The sequence below is a fragment of the Pseudopipra pipra genome, chromosome 2 (assembly GCF_036250125.1).
Source record: "Pseudopipra pipra isolate bDixPip1 chromosome 2, bDixPip1.hap1, whole genome shotgun sequence".
Lineage (NCBI taxonomy): Eukaryota > Metazoa > Chordata > Aves > Passeriformes > Pipridae > Pseudopipra > Pseudopipra pipra.
The window spans coordinates 78302539-78325022 of record NC_087550.1 but is presented as its reverse complement, the minus strand read 5'-3'; the positions used below and the strand labels follow the sequence as shown (position 1 = coordinate 78325022).

Here is a 22484-nt window from a genome sequence, read left to right as displayed (position 1 = left end):
CTAGTCCCCTGCCCAGTCAACCTCCCTACACCTCACAACTCCACTGCCTTGCTCTCTGTACACAACTACTGTCTCCCTGACCCTGCTGAACTTGCCAGCATGCCAAAAAGCCATATTTGATTACCATCAGCACTGAAAATCTGGTGACACGCGAGGACCCATTGTAATGACACGGTACAAACACCTGCTGCTCCAAAGGGCTTAACATCTAAATACATCATACACACAACAAGGACATATATTTTTAATGAACTTCCACCCATTGTGAGCTTGTTAGCTTATCGCCTATCTTCTGTTTCCTATTGAAATAACAAAGAAATACCTTTGCTCAAATAATAAAGCCCTGTCTGTGGTAACTCTCGTCCAGCTCCAGCACGGTGGTTTGACAGTACGTACAAGGAACGCAGCCGTGCTGAAAATAAGAAGTGACCAAGATTTTCAGGACTGATATTTTTAGCATGTTACAACCCAACATGTCAATGTAATTAATAAAGCAGCTTTAGCTATACTGGGTTAGCCATAATCACACAAGTGTATTTAAAGGTTCCTAAGGTCTCATTTAATGGGACATAACCTGAAACCTACTCAGTGTAAAAAGCCCCAGAATTTCAGACACTGCAGCTGACTACACTGTCTGCCAACTTTTGAGGGGATAAACTTGCATTTTCCTATAGCTTTTCTTCTCCCTATACAGGGAGACAGATAAGTGCCCCTTATGCCAAGACTTCTTTGGTCAAATAGTCCCACAAGACTGATGTTCCCAATTCCCCCAAAATCTGTGACAGAGAATGCAGAGGGCCTAATCTCAGGCTGTTTCATGGGAAAATGGCAGGACTATTCCTGGCACTGTGATTAACCCAAGTGCCACTCACCCTGCTGTGTGCAAGGCAGGACAGAGGGGTCCTGGGCAGTGTGAAAGAGCAGGGATCCCTTCTCTTCCCTGCCCTGGTGAGTGGCAGTGGCAAAGCCCAGGATAAGGACTTCACTGCTGTGTCCCTATTCCTGCTGTTTCTCTCCTCCTGTCAAAACTCAGGAAACAGCAAAGATGATGTAAACACTTTCCTTTTGTGTGCGAGCATGTCCTGTTTATGGGTTGTGGGTGCCAGAGAAGCAGCTGGAGCCCTCACTGCCATGCTTCTCCCACTGCCAGCGGCTACAGATCTGGCTTGTTCCCACCACATAGTCCTCGACAGGGGATGTAACTAGGGCATGTTGCACCCGACTATTTCTAGTACACGTAGGAGTCCTCCTAGGAAAAAAGCCTCAAGTCTCTCCTTCAGAACAAGCTTCTCCAGTGCAGTCACAGAACTGAGGAGCTACATTACTTTTTTAACCTTAGCCACAAAGTGTAAAACATCTCCCATAGTCTTTAATTATACGTTCACACCCTACTTCTTAAAAGATATCACAACTCTGCCACAGCTACATACACAGGCATCAGCTTCTGCAACTGTGTCTGACAGAGAAACATAAAATGCTAAACTACTTTACATGGAAAACACATTGGAACCTCTTCTGTTTAATCTACAAACAAAGTAATAAACTGTGATGGAAGACAGAGGCTATCTAAGTCTGCATCGCTGCTAATTGCTCCATCACTTGCATGCTGAAAAAGAAGAAGCTGTAAAGAATTATACCAGTGAAGGAACATGCCTGCAAACACTTACTACAGAGTCTGCATTCCCTCGTTACTTGTAAGTAGGTTCAACCATCTTCATGTTCACTGTGCTTTGAAGAATTACATCTCAAATGTATGTATGTCATATTTGCCATACTATTATATCATTATACTCCACAGCAATGGGATATAATGTATTGACACTTTTACCATGGTATATATAAGCATAAACCCCTAAAAAAAAAAGACTATACAATGAGTGTGCATTGTTCCATGTACAAAGGTCTACAGGTCAAGCATGGGAAAGCGTTTTCTCATGCTCTGTAAGATCCACAGGTGTGGATACAGACGTGCCAGAAAACATACCTTCTGCTGCTGCACTGAGAGATCTAATAAGAACACTATTTCCAGCATAAGCAGAATGGCCTGGCTCTTACAGTCTGCAGCAGTAATGCACAGATTTAATAACAGGAAATGGCATTTTTTGGAGGTAATCACAGATATAGGGTACCTTCTCTGTTGCCTTCTTGCTTGGTACCTGTTTAAAGTGGCAGAAAGCTGGCTAACCTTTAGACTAAAATTACTAAAATTGTGCCAATGATAGTTACCAGACCTCACTGAAACTAGTAACACATAGAGTGAACCTAAATTTCTGCAAGCTGCTTTCTAGCCACCAAGAAGCATTTGCTCTTCCAAGTTTTCCATCTCTTTAGAGGTGGCATTTTCAGCTCCTAAATGCCAAGACTTTCTTTCTTGTCTACCAGAGCATGGCTCTTTTAAACCTTTACCTTCAGGACGTCTGAGGAATCACACTGGTCATTAAGCCCCCTGTGCAACACAGAAAATCCCTAAATCCAGATAGGATTGCTCCTAAGGATGGTAACAATTCTGCAGTGTCATCCAGGGGAATGACAACCAAGACAGATGTTACTGCCAATGGTTTTAGCTTCTCACTGATTACCAGCACATGGTAGTCAGCAGACAAATCTATGTCAGCTTGGGATTTCCTCAGATGCACCAAAGGTGGCTGTGATCAGTCATTGACTCAAGACTTAAAAAGTAAAATTGAGAGACTGTTAAATTAAGGTGGAAATTCCACCTTTGTAAACTCTTTTCGATGCCCAGGTTACTGCTTTATTTTATAACAGTTCATTGAATTAACCAAATTACTGAGAATCATGACTAGGTACTAGGAATTTCAGGAACACTGTTTGGCTTGAGATTTTCTGCTTTGAAGCTACAATTCACAAAGCTTTATTCTCTCTGAGTTAAATTCATTTTCCAGTTCCAGATTTATTATACAACGATGAATACAGAAAATTTACCATTCTGCATGAATCATTGTGCATGAACTCTTGTTCAACTAAAGACCTGTCACAGTGGATCAGCCAGAAAACATGACTTTGCATCTACCTCTGACACATTTCTCTTTCAGAAGTTTTGAAATTATTACTCTAAATCACACTGTGCTGTATAAGCCTTAATATATTTTAAGGGGCATTAAGATTGTATTTGACCTCTGCATTGCAAAGCACTTATCCCTCCAAAAATACATAGTAAACATTTTGGACTGCTCAGCCTTCCATTTTAAAAGCAGTGTAGTAGTAATAGGAGTTTCTTGTAGACAAGATTCATCTCAGATGATTTCAGACATGAATGCCTCAGCTGGTCACCCATTTAACATCTTCCTAGCCTACCTCAGCCAATTGATTTTAGCATGAGACAGATTATCAGCTCCTGATGCCATTTTCCCCTCCACCGAATGTAAGAGTTTGTGGTGAACAGTTCACACTGAGGTATTTAACTTTTGGACACCTGCATCGGGACAGATGAATCCTTCCACAGTGACATTTTCTGTTCTCATGTTTTTCACACAAGTAGCAGACTGGTCAGATATATCTGGGGTATACATTAAAAACAACAGATATTTTCAGACAGCCAGCTCATATCAGGCTGCCTCATAACTTCTCCTGCTTTCTAAAAATAAATCTAACACCAAGTATTTCTTCCCTGTGACATGGAACTGAAGACTATTTATATTTCCCCATGCCTTTGGGAAATGCTTCCAGCTCTTTATTTTTCATTTACTCTTAGAATGTTCTTTTGTGGTATGTGCCCTGTTTCTTCAAAATAAATTAGGATGGCTTGGTTTTTTGTTTTGTTTTTTAAATTAGAAGTGAAAATAGATGAGTAAATGTTCAGAGACTTACTGAGAGTAATCTCTATTGTATCAGTTATGCCTGGTCATACTTAATTTTTACTTAGCTTTACAGATGGCCTTTATCAGCTCCTTTTCCCATAGCTTCTGCAGCAGCATCTCCATGGAGCACCATCCCAAACGTTCCAATCCCTCACCTCAGGACTCCCACTGACACTCTCCCAAAGGATAGGTTTTGTCCCTGTCCTCAACTGGCTAACAGCTGAGCTGGCTCCAATTCTCACTCGCATTAAATGCAGTCTGGCTTCTTTCCTTTGCTCTTGATGGCCATAAACTTCATTCTCATTTCCAGCATATTATCATTTAATGTATATGTGCTTTGTTTCTCTCACTAACCATGGTCCTCTACCCATCCACGGGTGAATGAGGTTTTATCTTATTGTTTCTCAATTAAAACAATGCAGCCCCAATATATTGGTCTACTTTGCTCATCAATAAGGTGACCTCTGATTTGTATATAAAGGGCAAGATGCCTCAACCACAGATGACCTCTTTGGTTGCCTGCCCATACAGTGCCTAACATGGGGGGCATCAGGTGTTTCTTGAGGGTTGAAGGTCCTTTTTGCTTGGCTTTCTCATAGCCCATACCCTCACATGGTAATTCTGGTGTTCTGTTCCATCCTCTCTTTTCTTCCCTAAATCTGAGAGTGCCCAGTTCTGCCTGTCCCATATGCTGATAATAAGCCTCTGGAAAAGGCTGACAGTCAGATGTCCATGCTGAAGTGGACACATCTGCTAGCACATTTCCATTCCATCAGGTACAAGCTGTTGGCCATCAGGGTGTCATAAAGCTGACAAAGACCTTGTCTGAATCCCAACTCTTCATGATGATCTAAAGAAAAGATCAAGGCAATTATGGGGATTACAAAGAGCTCAAGGGTTCAGCAGCATCATTCTTCTCATTTATTATTCACCAAGTCCTGAAAGAGAGTCTAAAGCCACTTGTACTGCCAATCCCTTAGCTCACTTATGAGCTTCAGTAGGTATTTACTCAAGTAATAATGTATAATATTTAAGTTCAACTTAATACGTATTTACTTACTCTGGAGAAACAGGATTAGTTGTTTTAAAAATGAAAGCAATCTGGCTTTATTTATTCTTCTTTAAAGTAATAAATAATGCAGTGCTAAAAATTGGTCATAACATACTCTAATATATTCTATCAAAATCTATTTTTAAATAATTGCACAGGCAGCAGATAGACTACATAGAAATGAGAAAACCACTGCTACATTATTCTGGGAGCACCCATACAGTGACTGTTTTGAACAGCTACTTAATTTTACCTTTCAACAGGTCCAAGCTATTGCAATCATCTGTGTTTTGCACTTCCTACTTTTAGGTCATTTTCCTTCTCTTCTTGAATTTTAGAAACTTCCAGAAAAGGCTTATGCAGAGGAACTGAGAGCACAAATGAATGAAAGGCCAAGCACAAGTTGTGCATTATCTGTGAAAGTCCCCATATTCCTCTTGGAGGGGTGTTACTTCTCTGACCCTGCATTTTCCTAGGCATCCTCACCTAGCTTTTTTTTCCTTTTAATGAAACCTGCTTTGCATTTTCCTCTTATACACCGTACATGCCCAAATCATGCAAGATGAGGCTTCCACTACAGCATCCCTTTTAGGCAAATGTACCACTGCACACAGAGCGCGGGTAGCACTTCTGCAGGTTCCATTGCAGTTACCACCATCCTGAAAGTCCTCCTCTCCCAAAACCTGGCATTCCAGTTCAGACTTCCTTCCAAGCAAGAAACAGGCCACTGCAACATCCGGAACTTAAACACAGAAAGCTACCCAATTTATGTTCATCAAGGTTACTTATCAGACACCCTGCTTATAACACTTGTGTCAGTTTTATAAAACTCACTATATTTATAACTTCTCCAAGGAAATCTTAACCTTCATGACTTTTGACTACTTATCACTTCCTTAATTTTCTTCTATCTGAATGCTCTCACATAAACAGGTATACATGTTAGTGTGTGTCATGGAAGATAATACTGCATAAAAAATGAAGTCAGGTAAGTTAACAAATTTCTGCCTTCAGCTGAAAATCACGACAGATACAACCAACCAACCAACAAATAAATAAATATATAGATGTTTCTGCTGTGGTTACATGGGCAGCCTCCTGCACACTCAAAGCCAAAGACTGGCATTTCTGGTAGGAAACAAATCATACACTGAGATAAAAATATGATCTTTGTTTGATTCAAGGGAAAATAACTGGAGAAACTAGAGATGTGCAGATGCAATTATTTCAGAGAACAGAATCCCAAACAAGTACATCTGGAGCTTTGCACTGCTCTGTGTTGTTAAAATTTTATGATAGAAAAACACAGACTCACATGAGCTGTGTGTATGCACCATGAAACAAACTCAAATGCCTACGAAATTAGATGACCTTAGAAAAATTTTCCTATGTTTAAATAATAAATATATGCCCCAAAAGACTTATACTCCACTTGTCAAATTATCATTTATTGAATAATTGAAAGCAAGAAAACAAAAGGAAGTTATCATATCAATCATCAACACTTTTTTTTTAAAATTTCAATGATATGAAAGCTAAAAGTCTAGAACAGGAAAGGGAAATCTGTTTTGAATTTTTTTTATATTAAACAAAGAAGTGTTTGCCTTTGCTTACTGCTGATGTTGTGTGACACTGCCATCTAGCAGGCTATCAGAAGAAGTCAGGTCTTAATCCTACACTAGGGAGAGAGGTATGATGGGAGAATTTCTAAAAACAAATCAGAGATTTTTCCATTTCTTCCAACTGGCTTCTTGCATATAAGCACGTGATCTAAAATTCTGTATGCAAGCCCACAGAAGTCTGCAACATCTACAGAGAAACAACACACTATCAGAGACCAAAAACTATTATTAAAAGTAAAACAAAGACTTGGTTGAAGTTTGCATGAGACTAAAATACAGTTCCTTTGCATTTTCCAGGGTAATCTTTTGGCTTTGCTTCCTTTCTACCTTACAGTTTAAGAAAATAAAGTTTTCTTATGGGCTTTAAGATTGGAAACTCTCTCTTGAGTCTGCAAACTGTTACTTCTGCAAGTTACAGCTACTTACCTGTAACTCGGTGTCAGACAAGATAACTTGATGGAATTGAGGCTTGTGGTTCCTGGTTGTCTAGCATGAAAGGGGCAGCAAGCAGTTTAAGTTTGGTTTCTCCATCTTGGTACAGGTACAAGGTAAGATGTCCAGTACTGCATTCCACATGCCAAGGCACCATAGATGGGCTTCCAAGGCCCAATTCTGCCACAGGCTGGCTCCCTGCAAGCATTCCCTCAGAAAATGTGTCTCAGAAAGGAACCTGTTCCTCTGTCTCCTTTTTTGGACTTTTTAACGTCAGATTCAAATCATCCTTTCTGTTGTTTGAACAAAATTTTCTAAAGAAGTTCAAACCATGACAGAAGTATTTATCTTGAGATTTTATGAAATTTTTAGACCAAAACTTTCAGTCATAAAAAGACAAAAATTCTTTAGATTCTTTAGTATTCCCAGCAGAAGTGCTTTCCTACCTGTTGCCCCATTCTCTCAGAAACTGCAATTAAAGATTTTCAAACCACTAATAAGAATTTTGTATAGGCTCTTATTTGTAAAGTTCTTACATTTGTTTTCCTTTCCCACCTTCCTTTTCAAAAGCTTGCTTTTAAAGGACAAAAAAAAAATCCATTTGCTACTATTTACCAGATTTTTCAAGTTGTTTTCTCAGTATGTTGCTACTCTTCTCTCCATTTACAAGTACAGCAGGTTTCCATGAGAAACAAAGGGAACAGTGAGTAAAAGCCTGTCAGCAGTGCTATGGACAACCCTCTGCCCTGCCAGAAGGCCTCCCAGGGTTAGAGAGGCAGACTGGAGAGGAAGCCCTTTTGGGGAACACCAGGCAATATTTGCAAGAGGGAGCAACTGGCACTTCTGCTTTACACAGAAGGAGAAATCCACTTGAGTAGGGGCCAACATTTCAGCCTAAGAAGAATCTGCCTCCCTTGGGAGTGGTGCTGCCTTTGCAGGCACCTTGGCAAGGAGAGGTGTTCTGTTGCTGCACGTGCTGGCTCTGCTCCCTCCCGAGGGAGTCACCCACATACAGTACCTCAAATTGCAAAAATTTGGGATGTTTGTATTTTACAATATGTTAACTAGTTTTTGCTGGGGCAAATATTTTAATTTTCCTTTTCTCAAACATAACTATTTTTATTTTTGCTTCATTGTGTTCTAACAGATTTTGACAAAACTGAAGGCTACTGAATAATTTCATAATTAATATCTGCATAATTGCCACCTAATTCAGTGAGAATGCTGATGCATAATTTAAAACAGCTGTGCCAGATAATCACAAGCCTTAGCATGAGACAGCCTGTTGATCTTATATTTCTTTTCAGACACAGCTTATGAATGTTTCACTCTTCTATTGGATCTCTCCTTTAATTTTTCCTTCCTGGTAAAAGGTCAAAATACCTGTTGTCACTAAATAACATCTTTAAGCAGCATTCTCTGTAATGCTATTTTAATGCTGTCAGTCTCTGGTCCATTTTCATTGCTACAGAATATAAAGCCATGTACTGTTTTGAACTGATGTAATGTGAGCAAGACTCACATCATTTGGAATTTTGTAATTGTCATCTAATAACCAGGAACTAAGCAAGCACCAACTGAGCTTGAGGACACAGATTAGGACACAGAAACACTGCTGTCTTAACCCCCTGTGACACTCAATGAGGTAATAAAACCTAGTCAGTAAGCCAACAAAGCCTGCAGATCCCTTCATGTGATCACCCAATGCACGCTCAGGTCATCTGCTCACCAGGGTTTTAGTACCATTTTGGCTAAGGTCTCCTCCCTGTCATCCAGCTGCCAGTTCAGAAGTAAGTGTGCATATTTGCCTGTAGGTCCTGTATTGCATCTGCCAAGCTTGTGAAAATGTCTTGGATAACCTAGACATCCAAGGTTATCTTAGGATAATCTTAAACGTCACTAGACACATGTTTAGGCAACTGAACCAAGCCCTTTGAGACTTCTGAAGGACAAGCCAGACTACTTTCTAGACTTCATCTGACTGGGCCGATAAACTTCACAGTCTACAATGAGTACTTAAACTTGTATCTTGCATGTAGACACTGACACTTAGACACCAACACTTAAGTGTCTTAATTCTGGGCTAAGTCCTAACGTTTTAATTCTTGCAGGACTCACCAAGGCATACATATAAATGAAACAGTAGTAAGGCTTTCTACTTAGAAATTTAAAGCCCTCCCAAGCAGGTGTTGCCATTATTTAAAATTGAACTTCAACCCCAAAATTCAGAATAACACCTCTCTCAAATAATGTTAGGATAAATCATCCTCTGTTAAACCATCTTTGGTGTGCAGGGTAGAGAAGTCACATCTTTCTGCATTTGCATTAACATGAACATCCCCTCCAAGGGGGCTCTACTTAATCTTTCCCTAAGTTTCTAATCCTCTACTTGCTTACAAAGCAAATAGTAAAACAAGAAGAGAAACAAACTTCCAAATAATTTTCCTTAAGATCTATGTCTTTTCTATCATCCTGAAATTACAGCACTGTACATTCTTGGCCCAAAATCATCAATAAACACTACTCTTTCCCTCTACAACTACCTGAATGGAGGTTACAGCAAGGTGGAGGTTGGTCTCTTCTCCCAGGTAACAAGTGATAGGATGACAGAAAATGGCCTCAAGTTGCACCAGGGAAGGCTTAGACTCGATATTAGACAGTTTCTTCATGGAAAGGGTTGTCAAAATACTGGAACAGGCTATCCAAAGCAATGGTGGATTCACCATCCCTGGAGGTATTTAAAAATGTGCTGCACTTTGGGACAAAGTTTAGTGGTGGACTTGGCAGTCCTGGGTTAACGGTGGACTCTACGATCTTAGAGGTCTTTTCCAACATAAATGATTCTGTGATTCTACCTGTGGGAGAAGCTGAGCAGGTAACAGTTTCTTTGCTTGCTGGAGTATTGCTAGTCCATTAGCTACAGAAGTAACAATTAAAAGCTTTGGTAAAGTTCTTTGAAGTATATATTTACACATAAAGACCATATTAATATTTAAATAACTTTCACATAACTCTGTCCACATGCATGCACTAGAGGGAGCTAGGACCAAACCCTCCATATACATGCCCTAACACTGCTTCTCATGATCATTTCACACTACTTGGAACTTTGCTCCTAGAAAATGCTGTCAGCATCCCAAAACACCTGAACATAAGGTCATTAAGGATCTACCTCTGAAGCGCATTTAAGCACCTGAGGTTTCAAGCCCTATTCTGAAGGGAATGGCTGGAGCAACTGTGAAGGGGGGAAGAAGGAAAAGGGGAAGGGCCTCTCACCTCTGACCAGACATGCTCCTGGACTCCTCACGTACCTTTGGAAGCCCACCTGCCTTTCACTGAAGAGCTGAAGTCCACCCCCTCCATATCCTCTCATCACAGCCTGGCAGATAAGAGTAAGCGGGGACACTCCCTTAAGGGATGTCCTCACACAGTGAACAGCACAACCACCAGCACAACACAGTCAGTTTTTAATCAGGCTTCGTAAAACAGGGTTTGCAGCATTTTTGCTGCATCCTGTTCCATTGCACTGAGCCAAAGCGATGCTCTTCCCCTCTGAAGTACACTGCAAGAAAATTATTTTGGTTTTAAAGCCTACCCTTTGTAAATCAGGAAAAGCAAGGGATTCCTCCCAGTTTTCCATGTATTCTTAACTGATGTCACCCTGTACAGATGTACTACAGTATAGCCTTTAATCCTACACAATCTCCTCATGTGCCTTGTGCCATACATTGAACACACAATGCCCAGAGTTGCTGGCCAAGCATGACTGACTGTGCATGTGTCAATGCAGATACATTTTGAGCTGCTACTTGTGTTATTTTCTGAAAGAAAGGACGTACAGAAGACATGAGACAGAGTTCTTTTTTTTTTCAAAATACAAGCTGACAGCACATACTAAATAATTTACTGGACCCAACAGAGTTTTTAGGCTTTTCCAGCCATTAGCTGACTCTAACTTTTGGGATGTCGACTTTTCCTTTCCACTGGTGCTTCAAGGACACCAGGATCATCACACTAAATCCAAGGAAGACCAGATATTTCTCCCCATGTCAAAATACTAAGCCAAATTATACTAAGCTAAATGATTAAGCCCTGCTACAACCTTCTTTTCATGCCTAGCATTGTGAGTAGAAGTTGTGGGAGCTGAAATGGGACAGGTTGAAGTCTTCAGGTTGTAAAATTAAATACTTGGGAGTACCATACCAGAGGACACAAAGAACGTTATGATCATGAACAAAGTCATCTTAATTACCAAGTTAATAACCTGCTCCTGTTGCGTTTCTTGGACTAAAAAAATACTGAGAGTTAGGACCACAGAGTTACTATGAGACCTTTCCTAGTGTTGTATGTTTGTCTCCAATCTTAGGAGGCTGTAAATAAACAGAAAATTTGGGAGTTTTGTCTCTTATAAAGAAGAAGGAACTACTAACTACTTACCCTAGTTTGAAATACAGTGTTTTTCTACAGTAGCTTTTAAAGACTCACAATGACTAACACAAAAACAAGAGTGAGAAAAAAAGACAGCGAGGGCACATGCTACAGAAGCCAATGAGAACAGCTGCCAGAGTGGGACTCATTTCCTCCACAGGCAGCAGTGCAGAGCTTTGGTAACATACCCACACTCCTTCCACAGGCAAGAGAAAGAGGCAGGACCCTCCAGGGCAATTTCACCCTGCCCTCACACAGACTTCTAGAAAAGCAGATGAACTGAATGCCAAACTTCCAAATGGCTGAAGTTAAACAAGTGAAAACCCATCCTCCTTTTAAACCATCCATTAATTTCAGCATGGAGTTGTATGTATACACACATACAAATATATACCACTAAAAAACCAGACAGTTTCTATAAGTGCTGTTAAATTTAAAATGTTCTAATCCTCCAACGCAAACAAAATCTGCACTGGGAAAGGAGGGGCTCTGCCTGCCATCCTGCTAGATGAGAAATTGCATTAAGGCACACCTATGTCTTTGTGGCACTAGTTACTTGTGTGAAAGTGTTCCTATTAACTGAAAAAAAAGACTGCTTACTGGTCCTTTTGCAGGCATACATACATTCTACCTTCAGCCACAGTTGGCCCCTCTGGCACTCAGGAGTGCGGGTGGTGGACCTGCCCCAGCTGCATTTCTGTGCTGGAGAGGGTCCCTAGCTGAAACCCTCCCCAAACCACCCCATTTTCTCATAGTCCCTTGGCATCTTCAAGCCCCTTTGTCACCACTTTGGGACCACAAAACTACACTGGATACCACCAAAAACTGTTCTGCTGCAGACACTGTTCTGGAAAGGACCATGAAATGCACCATTTGCCTGCTGCACTTTCAAGCATTTTTTACAAGCTAGCTCTCAGAAAAGTATGCACAAAACAACAACACTTTTGGTGAAAACGCTACAAGCACAAATGCCACAATGTTGCCAAATGAACTTTAAAAAAAAAAAAAAGAGAAAACGTAGTGGTTTGTGTTTCTTCAAGGAAGTAGGGTGTATTTCAGAGGTAGTATATTTTTCATAAATTATTATAAATAAACTCTTGCAACAACTTCTGTTTTTCCATGGGATACTCAAATGGTTTTGGGAATGACAGTAAAAAAAAAAAATAAACCTGCTAGTATAACATTATTAAGCAAAACATTTTCACTGATTTCTTTCTAAGCCCTTGGCAAGTGGAGGGGAATGAATCAACAGGTGAGAATATCCTCTGGGTCTGCAACAGCTTATTGGTCTGTCCAGGAGCAACACAAGGAAAGGTGATGGGGACACAGCCCTTTGCTTTCTCTTGGTGAGCAAATGTGCTTGCTTCCTCTTCAATCTGACCTCTCAGAACCTGAGGGAAAACACATCTCAGGTGGAAGTGCTGGAGTTTGGTTCCAAAGCAACGGAAAAGCCAGAGCAACCCAACAGCTGTGCAAATCCTTCCCCTGAGAGATGCCAGGTGCATTAGGGTGGAAATCTCTACAGCCCCAACAGAGGAGTCAAAGCTATGCACTACGGGCTCCAACAGATATGTCTTCCGTGGGAATCAGGTCATACAGGAGGAGGGGGAAACCTTACCAAAATGAAAACTGTTATTAACATAAACTGCAGAAGAAGAGGAGAAAGTATCATCTTTCCTAGCCTGCCTCAGCCAATAATCCTCAGGGTTCTTTCTAATAACATCCTTCCTTGGGGAAATATAATTACCAGGTTAAAGATACACTTTCAAACAGAAAGCAAGCATAGTCATAAATATCTTGAGTGCTGTTTAGACCACTAGCATTTATAGAAAACATTCAATTTTTTTTCTTTTAATTTTTTTCCAGCTGCCTTGTCCTGGTTGTCATTTTTGACAGCTTCCATGCTTACAAATTAGTCACTTCCACACACCTCATGAAGAAGGCTACATGAACACACCTGGATGTTTGAAATCTGTGATGATCTTCCTTTTGAACTTAGGTGTTAATAATAAACTTTTGTAAGTAGTCCAGTACTACGGTGATTCTAACTCCAGCTGGGTTAATTACACAATAATTAGGTACAAACATCGCAACACAAAACACAGCTACATCATTATTTGCAACAAATGTTAACTCTAAATAAGTGCAACCTGTCCCACAAACACTTGCTATAAACGACTTAAAAATAAACGAAAATTTGATGGGGTAAACACAGAAATAAAAAAAAATTCTCCGGGAGAATTTTTTTTGTTAAAAAAAAATTAAAATAAAAATCTCAGCACTCATTTAGAGTTCAGGATCTTGTGAAAGAAAGCTTTAAAAGGAGCAAACCTGATTTGCTGTGGCTGTTGCGGCGAAGGGAACACTTGTTGCAGGAGTTGTTGCTGCAGAGACAGTGGCGGCCGTAGCGTTGTGCATCATGGGTACTTTCAGGAGGGGAACCATGGAAGCAATGAACAGGAGGGTGCAGCATTATGGTAAGAGAAGTGGTATTTTTGGCATGGTGAATATCAAGAGCGGCAAGCCATCATCATGGGTTAAACCGGCAGATGGCATGCAATCACAGTGCAAAGCGAGAAAGCGTGGCGGAGAAATAAAAAAAAGGGGAAAATAGCTTATTACAAGTACAATTAAAGGAAGGTTGTCAACACAATCAGCGATTCCCAGAAAAAAAAGAGTAAGGACCACTGAAAATGTGACTGTTGTCTCTAAGAAGATTACTTGCACAAATGAGGTCTTTACCAAAATAGCCCGTTACCTGCGTATTGTTACATGGGTTATTTGTTTTACCCCAGTACAGATAGAAATCACTTCAAAATAAAATTCTACTACAAAAAGGCACAGTGGTTTGAACTGGGAAGAAAACTGATCAATGTTTATCTTAATTTTTAAACACAATTAAAAATTAATTATTTTCATGTAACTTCATTTTGAAGTAAGCCAGATACTCACTGTCTTCCTTTATAATCCAATTTACGCATTTTTTCCTACTAGCACTGCGTAACTGTTTGACTTTATCAGAGTTAAATTACCATCTGCTTTGAGGCAAAAATCAGGAGAGGGATGATGATAATTTTCCTGATATAAATACTATTTTGTTTGATCTAAAAAAGCAAGATCGATTTTGTGACAGTCACTGCTTTTGCTCATTTTAAGAATGAATTTTAATCAGCATCTTCATGGGGGAATTATTAACTTGATGTTTTAAGGCTTGATATTTTAACCATTTTAACTGAGTAGGCCCAAAAAAACTCAAAAGTAAAATCACTGGGATAGGGCTATAGCCTCTTAGAAGCTGTTGCATTGGACTTCACCCTTGCATGCCCAAAATGTTAATTTCAAGCTGCAAATATATTTAGAGGAGGAGTGAGATTCAGATCACGAGTCTCAACAGAACCTCTCTGGATCAAAGTAGGCATTTCTGGGAAACGCTGATAAAACTTTCTAACACACAGCAAAGGAGAAATAGGCACACCACTATGAAACTTTAAAACACTGATGAAAATTTGCTGGCTTTTTCCAGTATTTTATGATTTTATAGTACTAGCCAATATAAAATATAAAGAGAAATAAAACTTTGAAAACTGAAAAGCAGACTGGAATTCATGGTATTATGCTTTTGCAGTGTAGTTGTTATAGCAGGTGATATCACGTCTAAACTGCAGCTTTCATCTACAAATCTAAACACTCTGCGAAGTCAACCAGAAGGACAAGCGAACCTTTATTTCTAGTCAGTGTCTAAATCTTGCCTAGGATTTTTGAAACAAGTGAATATACATCATATACAGTATGAAAAAGAGATCAGTAAAGAAATTTGGAACCTACCAATACTGGTAGCGGGTGTCATGCACAAAACTGACCCTGCGTGTCATGCAATGATAGGTGAAAAAAGTGGATAAAGGGAAGAAACAGGTTAGCCGTTTAGAGTTAACATTCAAACTGAGATTCAAGCATAACCACAGAGAAGTAAGTTAGTTAAATGAAACTGTAAGGTCATTCATAGGTTTGCTTTAACACAAAAAGGTGATTGTGTTCTTACTAAAATCCTAAATATACTGTGTGATTTTTGGCATATTTCTGTGCATACTCAGGATACTTCATAAACTTTTTTACTTATTAATTTTATCATTTCACATAGTACTTTTGTAGCAACAAGTTTTTGTTTATAGAAACATCTTTGATTAAAGGTCACGGTATTTGGGAATTTTAGAACTCACTGCATAATTCAGACAGCTCAATATTGCGCAGATCAACATTCACCAACTTTCTGACATGCATCAGAGAAAGAAGTTAAAATGAAACTAGGACAATATTATTCTGCAGGGGCTTTGCCAAATTTGTGTTTGATGTTAATGTACCCATTCTTAACACAATTGGAGGTGGAGCGGTGCTTCTGAAGAAAATAAACACTACTTCGGCAATTCCCCAAGCTAAACACCTCAAAGTGTGTAACGTTGCAGCAGAAGGCTCCCAGTGCACCTCAGAGTGTGGAAGCACTGCTTGCCTGGAATGCTTAACCTTTCTGGAAAAGACCAAATGGAAAAAAACATCAGCATATTCAGTACAGTACATACAGCAAGCTGGTGAAGGTACGCAGGGAAGGAGACTGGTCCCAGATACATGCATATTTGACACAAAGCCGAATATGCTTCCTCTATTCCTGCTTAATTACTACCACTGCACCTTACAGGACTCTGCAGTACTGGCGTAACTATGAATGACCTTACCCAAGAACAGTTCCCAGAGAATACACAAAGTTCCTCCTCTAGAGGCTATAGAAACACTAACAAACAGCAATGGAAAGAGAGAAAAGATCTCTTGTTTTTAAGATCGTTCACCAAACAATAAGGAGAAGGTGACAAAGCAATCAAACTGATGTAAAACAAACAAAGTGCAGAACTTTGGAGGTAAGCCATGCTAAGTCAAGCCCCACACTTTTTGTTAGGGGAGCCAGTGGTTAAGAAAGCAGAGGAGTTATATAAAACAATTAAGTTTTATATATATTCCAGCAGCAAAACTTGTTTTAAAATTTAATACACATACACACACACACACACACACACACACACACACACACACACACAAGGAACACGTTTGAAAATTATACCAGTTTAGAAAATACCACAAAATCATTTAAAATGCAACAGATAATGTCATGCATTGCTCCTTAGACCTGGGTGGCATGACAGTCCTTACACCCGCCAAATCCAACCTTCCCAGGAAACGTGGGAATATCAATGCAGCATCTTTAATGGAAAACTCATGACACCCACTCATATAGAGGGGGTTTCCCTTTCCTAACCTTGTCCCATACCCCACTTCTCTCTCTAATATCCTTTCTAGGTGCTGATGGTGTTTGAGAAGACCAGGAGGTTCATCACTTTTGAGAAAGGTTTTCTACTCTGGGGCTTGGGCTCCATCTGCTATGTTACACTTCTGTTTCTTTTTTTTTTTTTCATGCACTTGTTTTGGGGCTTGCCAACAACCTGGCCTGTAAGGTTTACTTCCAAGATCCACACTTCTTACCATCAGAAATTTGTCAGATAAAACTATAATTACAACCATTAGCTGGAAAGAGGGACACACAATAAAAGTACAAAAAGTGAGCTACTTAAGGAAGCATGAACACTCCAAAAGTCTGGAAAATATCCAAATGCTCTTTCACTGAAAAAGGTTTAAACTACTGTATTTTCCATAGTTAATTTGAAGTCCTTGGCAATTGCAAATAATAGCAATAAGCCCCAAAAGGGAGTGCTTAAGAAGGAAAAACACCTATTGTGCTGCAAATTCTCAGGGTTTCAATGTAAAATAAATTTGTGGAAATTTCGGCATGTTTGTAAGCACAGGGCAGTCTTCCATTCATGTCCAAATAGGCAGTCTCACGTTTGGTTTTTTTTTTCCCCAAACACTCCCATAAATGTCAATGTGTTTTCTGCCACAGATATTCTAGTGCACCAATGTGCTAAAAATACAGCATGCTATAACTTACTATTACAAATACGGGGGCAGGCTCCAAGGTTGTTACTGAGGCCTTATAGAAAAATTCCATGAAGTCAAAGCCATCTGTGTTTGCTTTTTATCTTTAAAAACATATGGGAATGCTGATAGATTGGGAAATCATCATGTGTTGTGTTTCATTCCTTGTTTTACCGACATTCTTTCTATAAACTAAACTAACATTGCTGAAATGTGAAACGCATTTGTAAACACGTAGTTTTAAATAATTCTGGAAGTTCACACTGGATAACATTCTGATACTAAAATACATTATTAGTCAATTATGACTGAAATTGCAGAATTCCTTAGGCAGGATATTTACCTTTGGGAAGTTTGGAGTGGGGGTGACTGACATAATTTAAAGGGTTATGTTGTTACTGTTTACACAAGCACCTAGCACATTCCTTTTCTCACAGTGTTAAAGAGAAGTTCTGCCACCAGCCATGGTGCTCTGATTTTTACAGAGTTATGAGCACTGAAATGTAAATTGCATTCACTCATCTTCAGATCATCCTTATGAGGAAGTGTAACCCCAGCTATGAGCTGCAAATGCTAGGAAAAGTTCTGGTGGTGTTCCAAAATGAGAACCACAAAAATGCATCTGATGCCTCAAAGCCCTTTAGTGCAGTTACAGGAAGCAATGTGTTTTGCCAGTATTGACTGGAAGGTTATGGCTGGTGTTCCCCTTCTCAGGGTGCTCATGTGCAGCTGGGGCAATCCCCACGGCTGCACAACAGCAGCCAAAGGAGCAGGAGGATGCTGTGGCATCTCTGGAGTGTGACGCTTTTTCCAGCGTTTTTGTTAGCGGAACTTTGCCCTCGTCATCTAGGTGAGTGCTGGCAGATATGAGTCAAAATCCAGCCAATTTAAGGTAGGCAAAAAAGGGGCAAACTCTGGACAATGATGAGCAAGGCTGTGAATGTGCAAAAATGCAGCTTAACGGCATGCTGAAGTTTCTCCTTGAATTGTCATCCTGTGCAAGAGGAATTAAAATAACATGTAATTATCTGTGCAGACTTCACCTCAAGTGGGGCAGGGAGCAGTTAAGTGCAACTGCCTGACTTGGAGCTACCTAAGGAACACAATATTGGTTCAATGTGAGTACAACATACCTGTTGGGATAAACGCTGCATGTTGCTGCAACTGAGCATTGGCAAGAGCCTGTTGATAGTGCAAGACACTGGGATTGAAAACGGCACTGGCACCATTGCTTTTTTCAAGTGCTTGTCTCTTTGGTAAAGGGTGAAGAACACCAGGAGGAAAGGCCTGTAAATAAGAAAGTTAGTTAAAATGATGCCATTTCTAAGACGTTGTCTGTAACATATATACAAATATGAAAACTTAGTATTTTTTAAAGCGGCTAAAGATGCCTTGCCATGCATATCAACTCAAAGCACAGCAATGTAAAATGAGTGAAATTTTGTTATTGATAGCAAAAGCATGGTACTATTAACCTAAAACTGTAGCAGCACAACTACTGAAAAGAAACGTTTGCTTTAAAGCAACGAAAATGGCATTGCCTTTAAGTAGGTTTTCAAATATTACAGGGAGAAAAAACCACTTGTGTTTCATTGCCAAGTATTTCCTTTTTTTTTAAAATTTAAATATCATTTCCTATTATTATACAGATTAATGGATTACATTACACGTTTTTAATTACAAAAGCAGTTTTATCTCAATTCAACTTTTCATGAGAGATTTAAAAAAGATGAAACTGTGTTAGGAACCAAACTAAATAGTCTGCGGTTTATTACGTATGAGAATGAGATGGATAAATAGAGCTTCCGGTAAATTAACGAGTATGTGAAATCATTTCCGGTTGATGTTTGAAAAGTAAAGCGATACAAATTTCATTAGTTGCTTCTCTGAAGGAAAAAAAACCCAAAAACCAAAAACAAAACAAAAAAAAAAAGCTACATGCAAAGCAAAAGGTGAAAGGTCAAAGTACCAGGTCTACAGTTGCTTCGAGAGGTCGCTTCATTGCTTTGGCAGTCGACTGAGTCTTTTAATAACAGGCAGCGAGCACATGATGGCAGTGGGCCAATGGGAGTCAAGCGAATTAACATACAGGTAAACAGCAAGCAGAGGTGCATCATGGGAACGGCATTGCATTTGTGGATAGGTGAGAAGGAAAAAAATATTCTGAATGCAATATACAACATACAAAACACTAGGCATGCACAACAACAAAAATGTCTTCTAAAGAAATGAATATTACATTTTGAATTAGTACCGAAGCAAAAATGCATCTACTATACCTTAGTTAAAAGCATATAAGAGAGTAAAATATAGATGTTTGAAATTCAGGAAAGTTGAGTAAAACAGCAGCTTGCAGACACTATTAAGCATCATATAAACACTTCACAGAGATGCAAAAAGTTTTAAGGATACGCCTATAGGAATTCCTGATAAGTTAGTTAAGTCACATTTCAAAGTGGCAAAATTGATTTGGGAGGCTACATTTTCAAATGTAAAGCACTAGTGAAAGTTGTAACGCATTATGAATGCTATTAACATCAGTGCTTACAAGGCAAAGGTATTTTAATTTAGAGAAGTGAATCATTGAATGGATTTGGGATTCAAAATGAGAGAGGCTCTCCTTTGCCAACGTCTAGTTACACTAACTTATCATTAATTCCTTTTCTTTCCTCCTATGGCTGGGTCATTTTTGTAGATTTTTTTCCTTGTAACTTACCACATTACATTGAGAGAGAAAAAAGGCTTTCAGAACTGAAAACCTACTTGAAAACACACTTTCTAAATTTTGCTACAATCTTCAGTACTAGCTTCAGGTCAGGAGCAGGGAGTAAAAATAATGCTCCCAGTTCATAAGTGAACATTAACCTAAGAGTTACGATATTAGTCCAGCATTATTAATTTTTTAAAAGAAAGTATCTAGGCATAGTACATAGGCATATACATTTATGTATATTTTCATAATAAGATCAAACTTATGGCTGATATGATGGCATTCTGTAAAAATCTTTCTCATATAAAATATTACTTTCAAGTTTTATAACTTAAACAATTCTTAAAAACATTTAGAAAGGAAAGAAAAATTTATTTAGAAATCAAAATTTTTGCTTTTGTTTTTTAAACACAGGCTGGTATTTAGCTCTTTTTAGAATATACGGATTATGTCGACCTTGAAATCAGTATGTGGAAATAGGGAACAAAAGTGGGGGGGAAAAAAGAACAAGGCACAAAATGCCTGCATAGAGCTTGTGGTCACAAGGTTAGCTAGTGTCAACAGGGTATTTTGCAGAACAGTCCTCATTTTGCTTATTCCTTGTTCCTGTCTCTGTTGCATGAGTCTTCTCAACACCATCCGCATCTCTCCTTTGGCACTTTTCTGGATTACATACCCTGATCTGTAGGATCTGCTCATCTGTCTGTGTCCAAGACCCAGACATAACAAGAAACACCTGGTACAAAATTAGGATCTGGACAGACTTCTGTCTAAGCAGGGCACCGTGCAGCCAAGATGTGATACCTGCCACAGGTACCACTGAGAGGGCATCACTCTGCCTGTATGGGGCACAGCCTCAGATCCACTCTGCCTTCAGCACAGACCCAAGTCTACACAGAGGTGAAGCAGTACAACTGAATTCAGCATTATGCAATGATGAAGTCCACAAATTCAAATCAACATCACTAAGAGTAAAGCATTTCAGTTAATTACATTTATTATCCAAATGCAGATCTTATCTAATCTCACTTGTGAATTTATTATCTGTTTATTATCGCCTTTCTCCAATTCTTCTCCATGCTCTTCTTAACCTCATCTCCCTACTTTGAAGTTTTTTGCTGGCTCTCCCCTCAACTTTCACAGCAAGTTCAGTCTCACAGTTTTCTCAACCCAAAGGCTTTAACTTGATCTGTTTCTAAGCCTACTCATCAACCTCGTTTCCACATAGTCTCCCCCTCTTTTCAGGCTTTCAAACTGCTCATTTTTCTCCCCTACAGTCATATTTTCTTTTATTTCATCCTGATAGTAAAATTTCCTTTGCCTCTTTCTGTTCCATCAGGTTATCTCCTTCTTAACATTTGATCTCCTACATAACTAACAACCAAAAAAATCAATAGCTACAGGCTGGAGAGAAAAAGGCTATGGAAACGAAATAAAGATAATAATAAAAATTATCAAAGATCCAAGGCATAGTATTTGTCTGCCATATGTCATGTTGGCAAATTATAATGTCTCCTGGAATACAAGTAAGATCCACACAGCAGTGGCCTCCACAGATATGCAAGGAGCTCCTGACTAAATTCAAACACAAGAAAGAAAGAACACAAGAGGTAGGAGCAGGGACAGATGGCTCAGGAGGAACTGGGACACAGCCTGAACATGCAGGGATATGTCAGGAGAGTCAAAGATCACCTGGAGTTGAATCTGGCAAGAGATGTGAAAGCCAACAAGAAGGGCTTCTCCAAGTGCATCAGCAACAAAAGGAAGACTAGAGAAAATGTGTTTCCACCGCTGAATGGGGCAGGCAACCTGGTGACACAGGACATTGAGAAGGCTGAGGTTCTGACAATCCTTTCCATCTCCATCTTTACTGGCAAAACTTGTCTTCAGGACAGTGGGAGACCAGTAGGAAAGTCTGAAGTGAAGATTTATCCTTGGAGGAGGATGATCAGGCTAGAGCACATATAAACAAGCCGGATGTACACAAATCCATAGAAACTAACAGAATGCACTAACAGATGGGTGCTGAGGGAGTTGGCCAATGTCACTGCAAAGTTACTCTTAATTATCTTTGAAAGATCCCACCAACTGGGGGAAGTTTCCGAAGATTGTAAGAAAGTAAACGGTACTCCTATCTTCAAAAAGAGCAGGAAGGAAGGTCTGAGGACTCACAGGTTGGTCAACCTCACCTCTGTCTCTGGGAAAGCAATCGAGCAAATCCTCCTGAAAACCATCTGCTAACATATGAAAGCCAAGATAGTGATGGGAAGTAGTCAGCATATATTTGTGAAAGGGAAATTGTGCTTAAAAGCCTTCTATGATGAGACTGGCTTGGTGGGTGAAGTGAGATCAATGGATGTTCTTTCTCTTGACTTCGAAAAGGTTTTCAACACCACTTCATCCTCATAGACAGCCATATTTAGTATGGGCTAAATGGGAAACAGGTG

General features: G+C 39.5%; 1 protein-coding gene across 1 annotated transcript in view; it reads right to left on the bottom strand.

Annotated features, from left to right (window-relative positions):
• MBNL2 (muscleblind like splicing regulator 2) overlaps positions 1-22484 on the bottom strand; it is a 108940-nt gene that overhangs the window by 4293 nt on the left and 82163 nt on the right. The window contains 5 exon segments of the mRNA XM_064646030.1: positions 13683-13777; positions 15177-15212; positions 18461-18566; positions 18569-18614; positions 19297-19350. Coding sequence (XP_064502100.1) covers positions 13683-13777; positions 15177-15212; positions 18461-18566; positions 18569-18614; positions 19297-19350 — 337 coding nt within the window.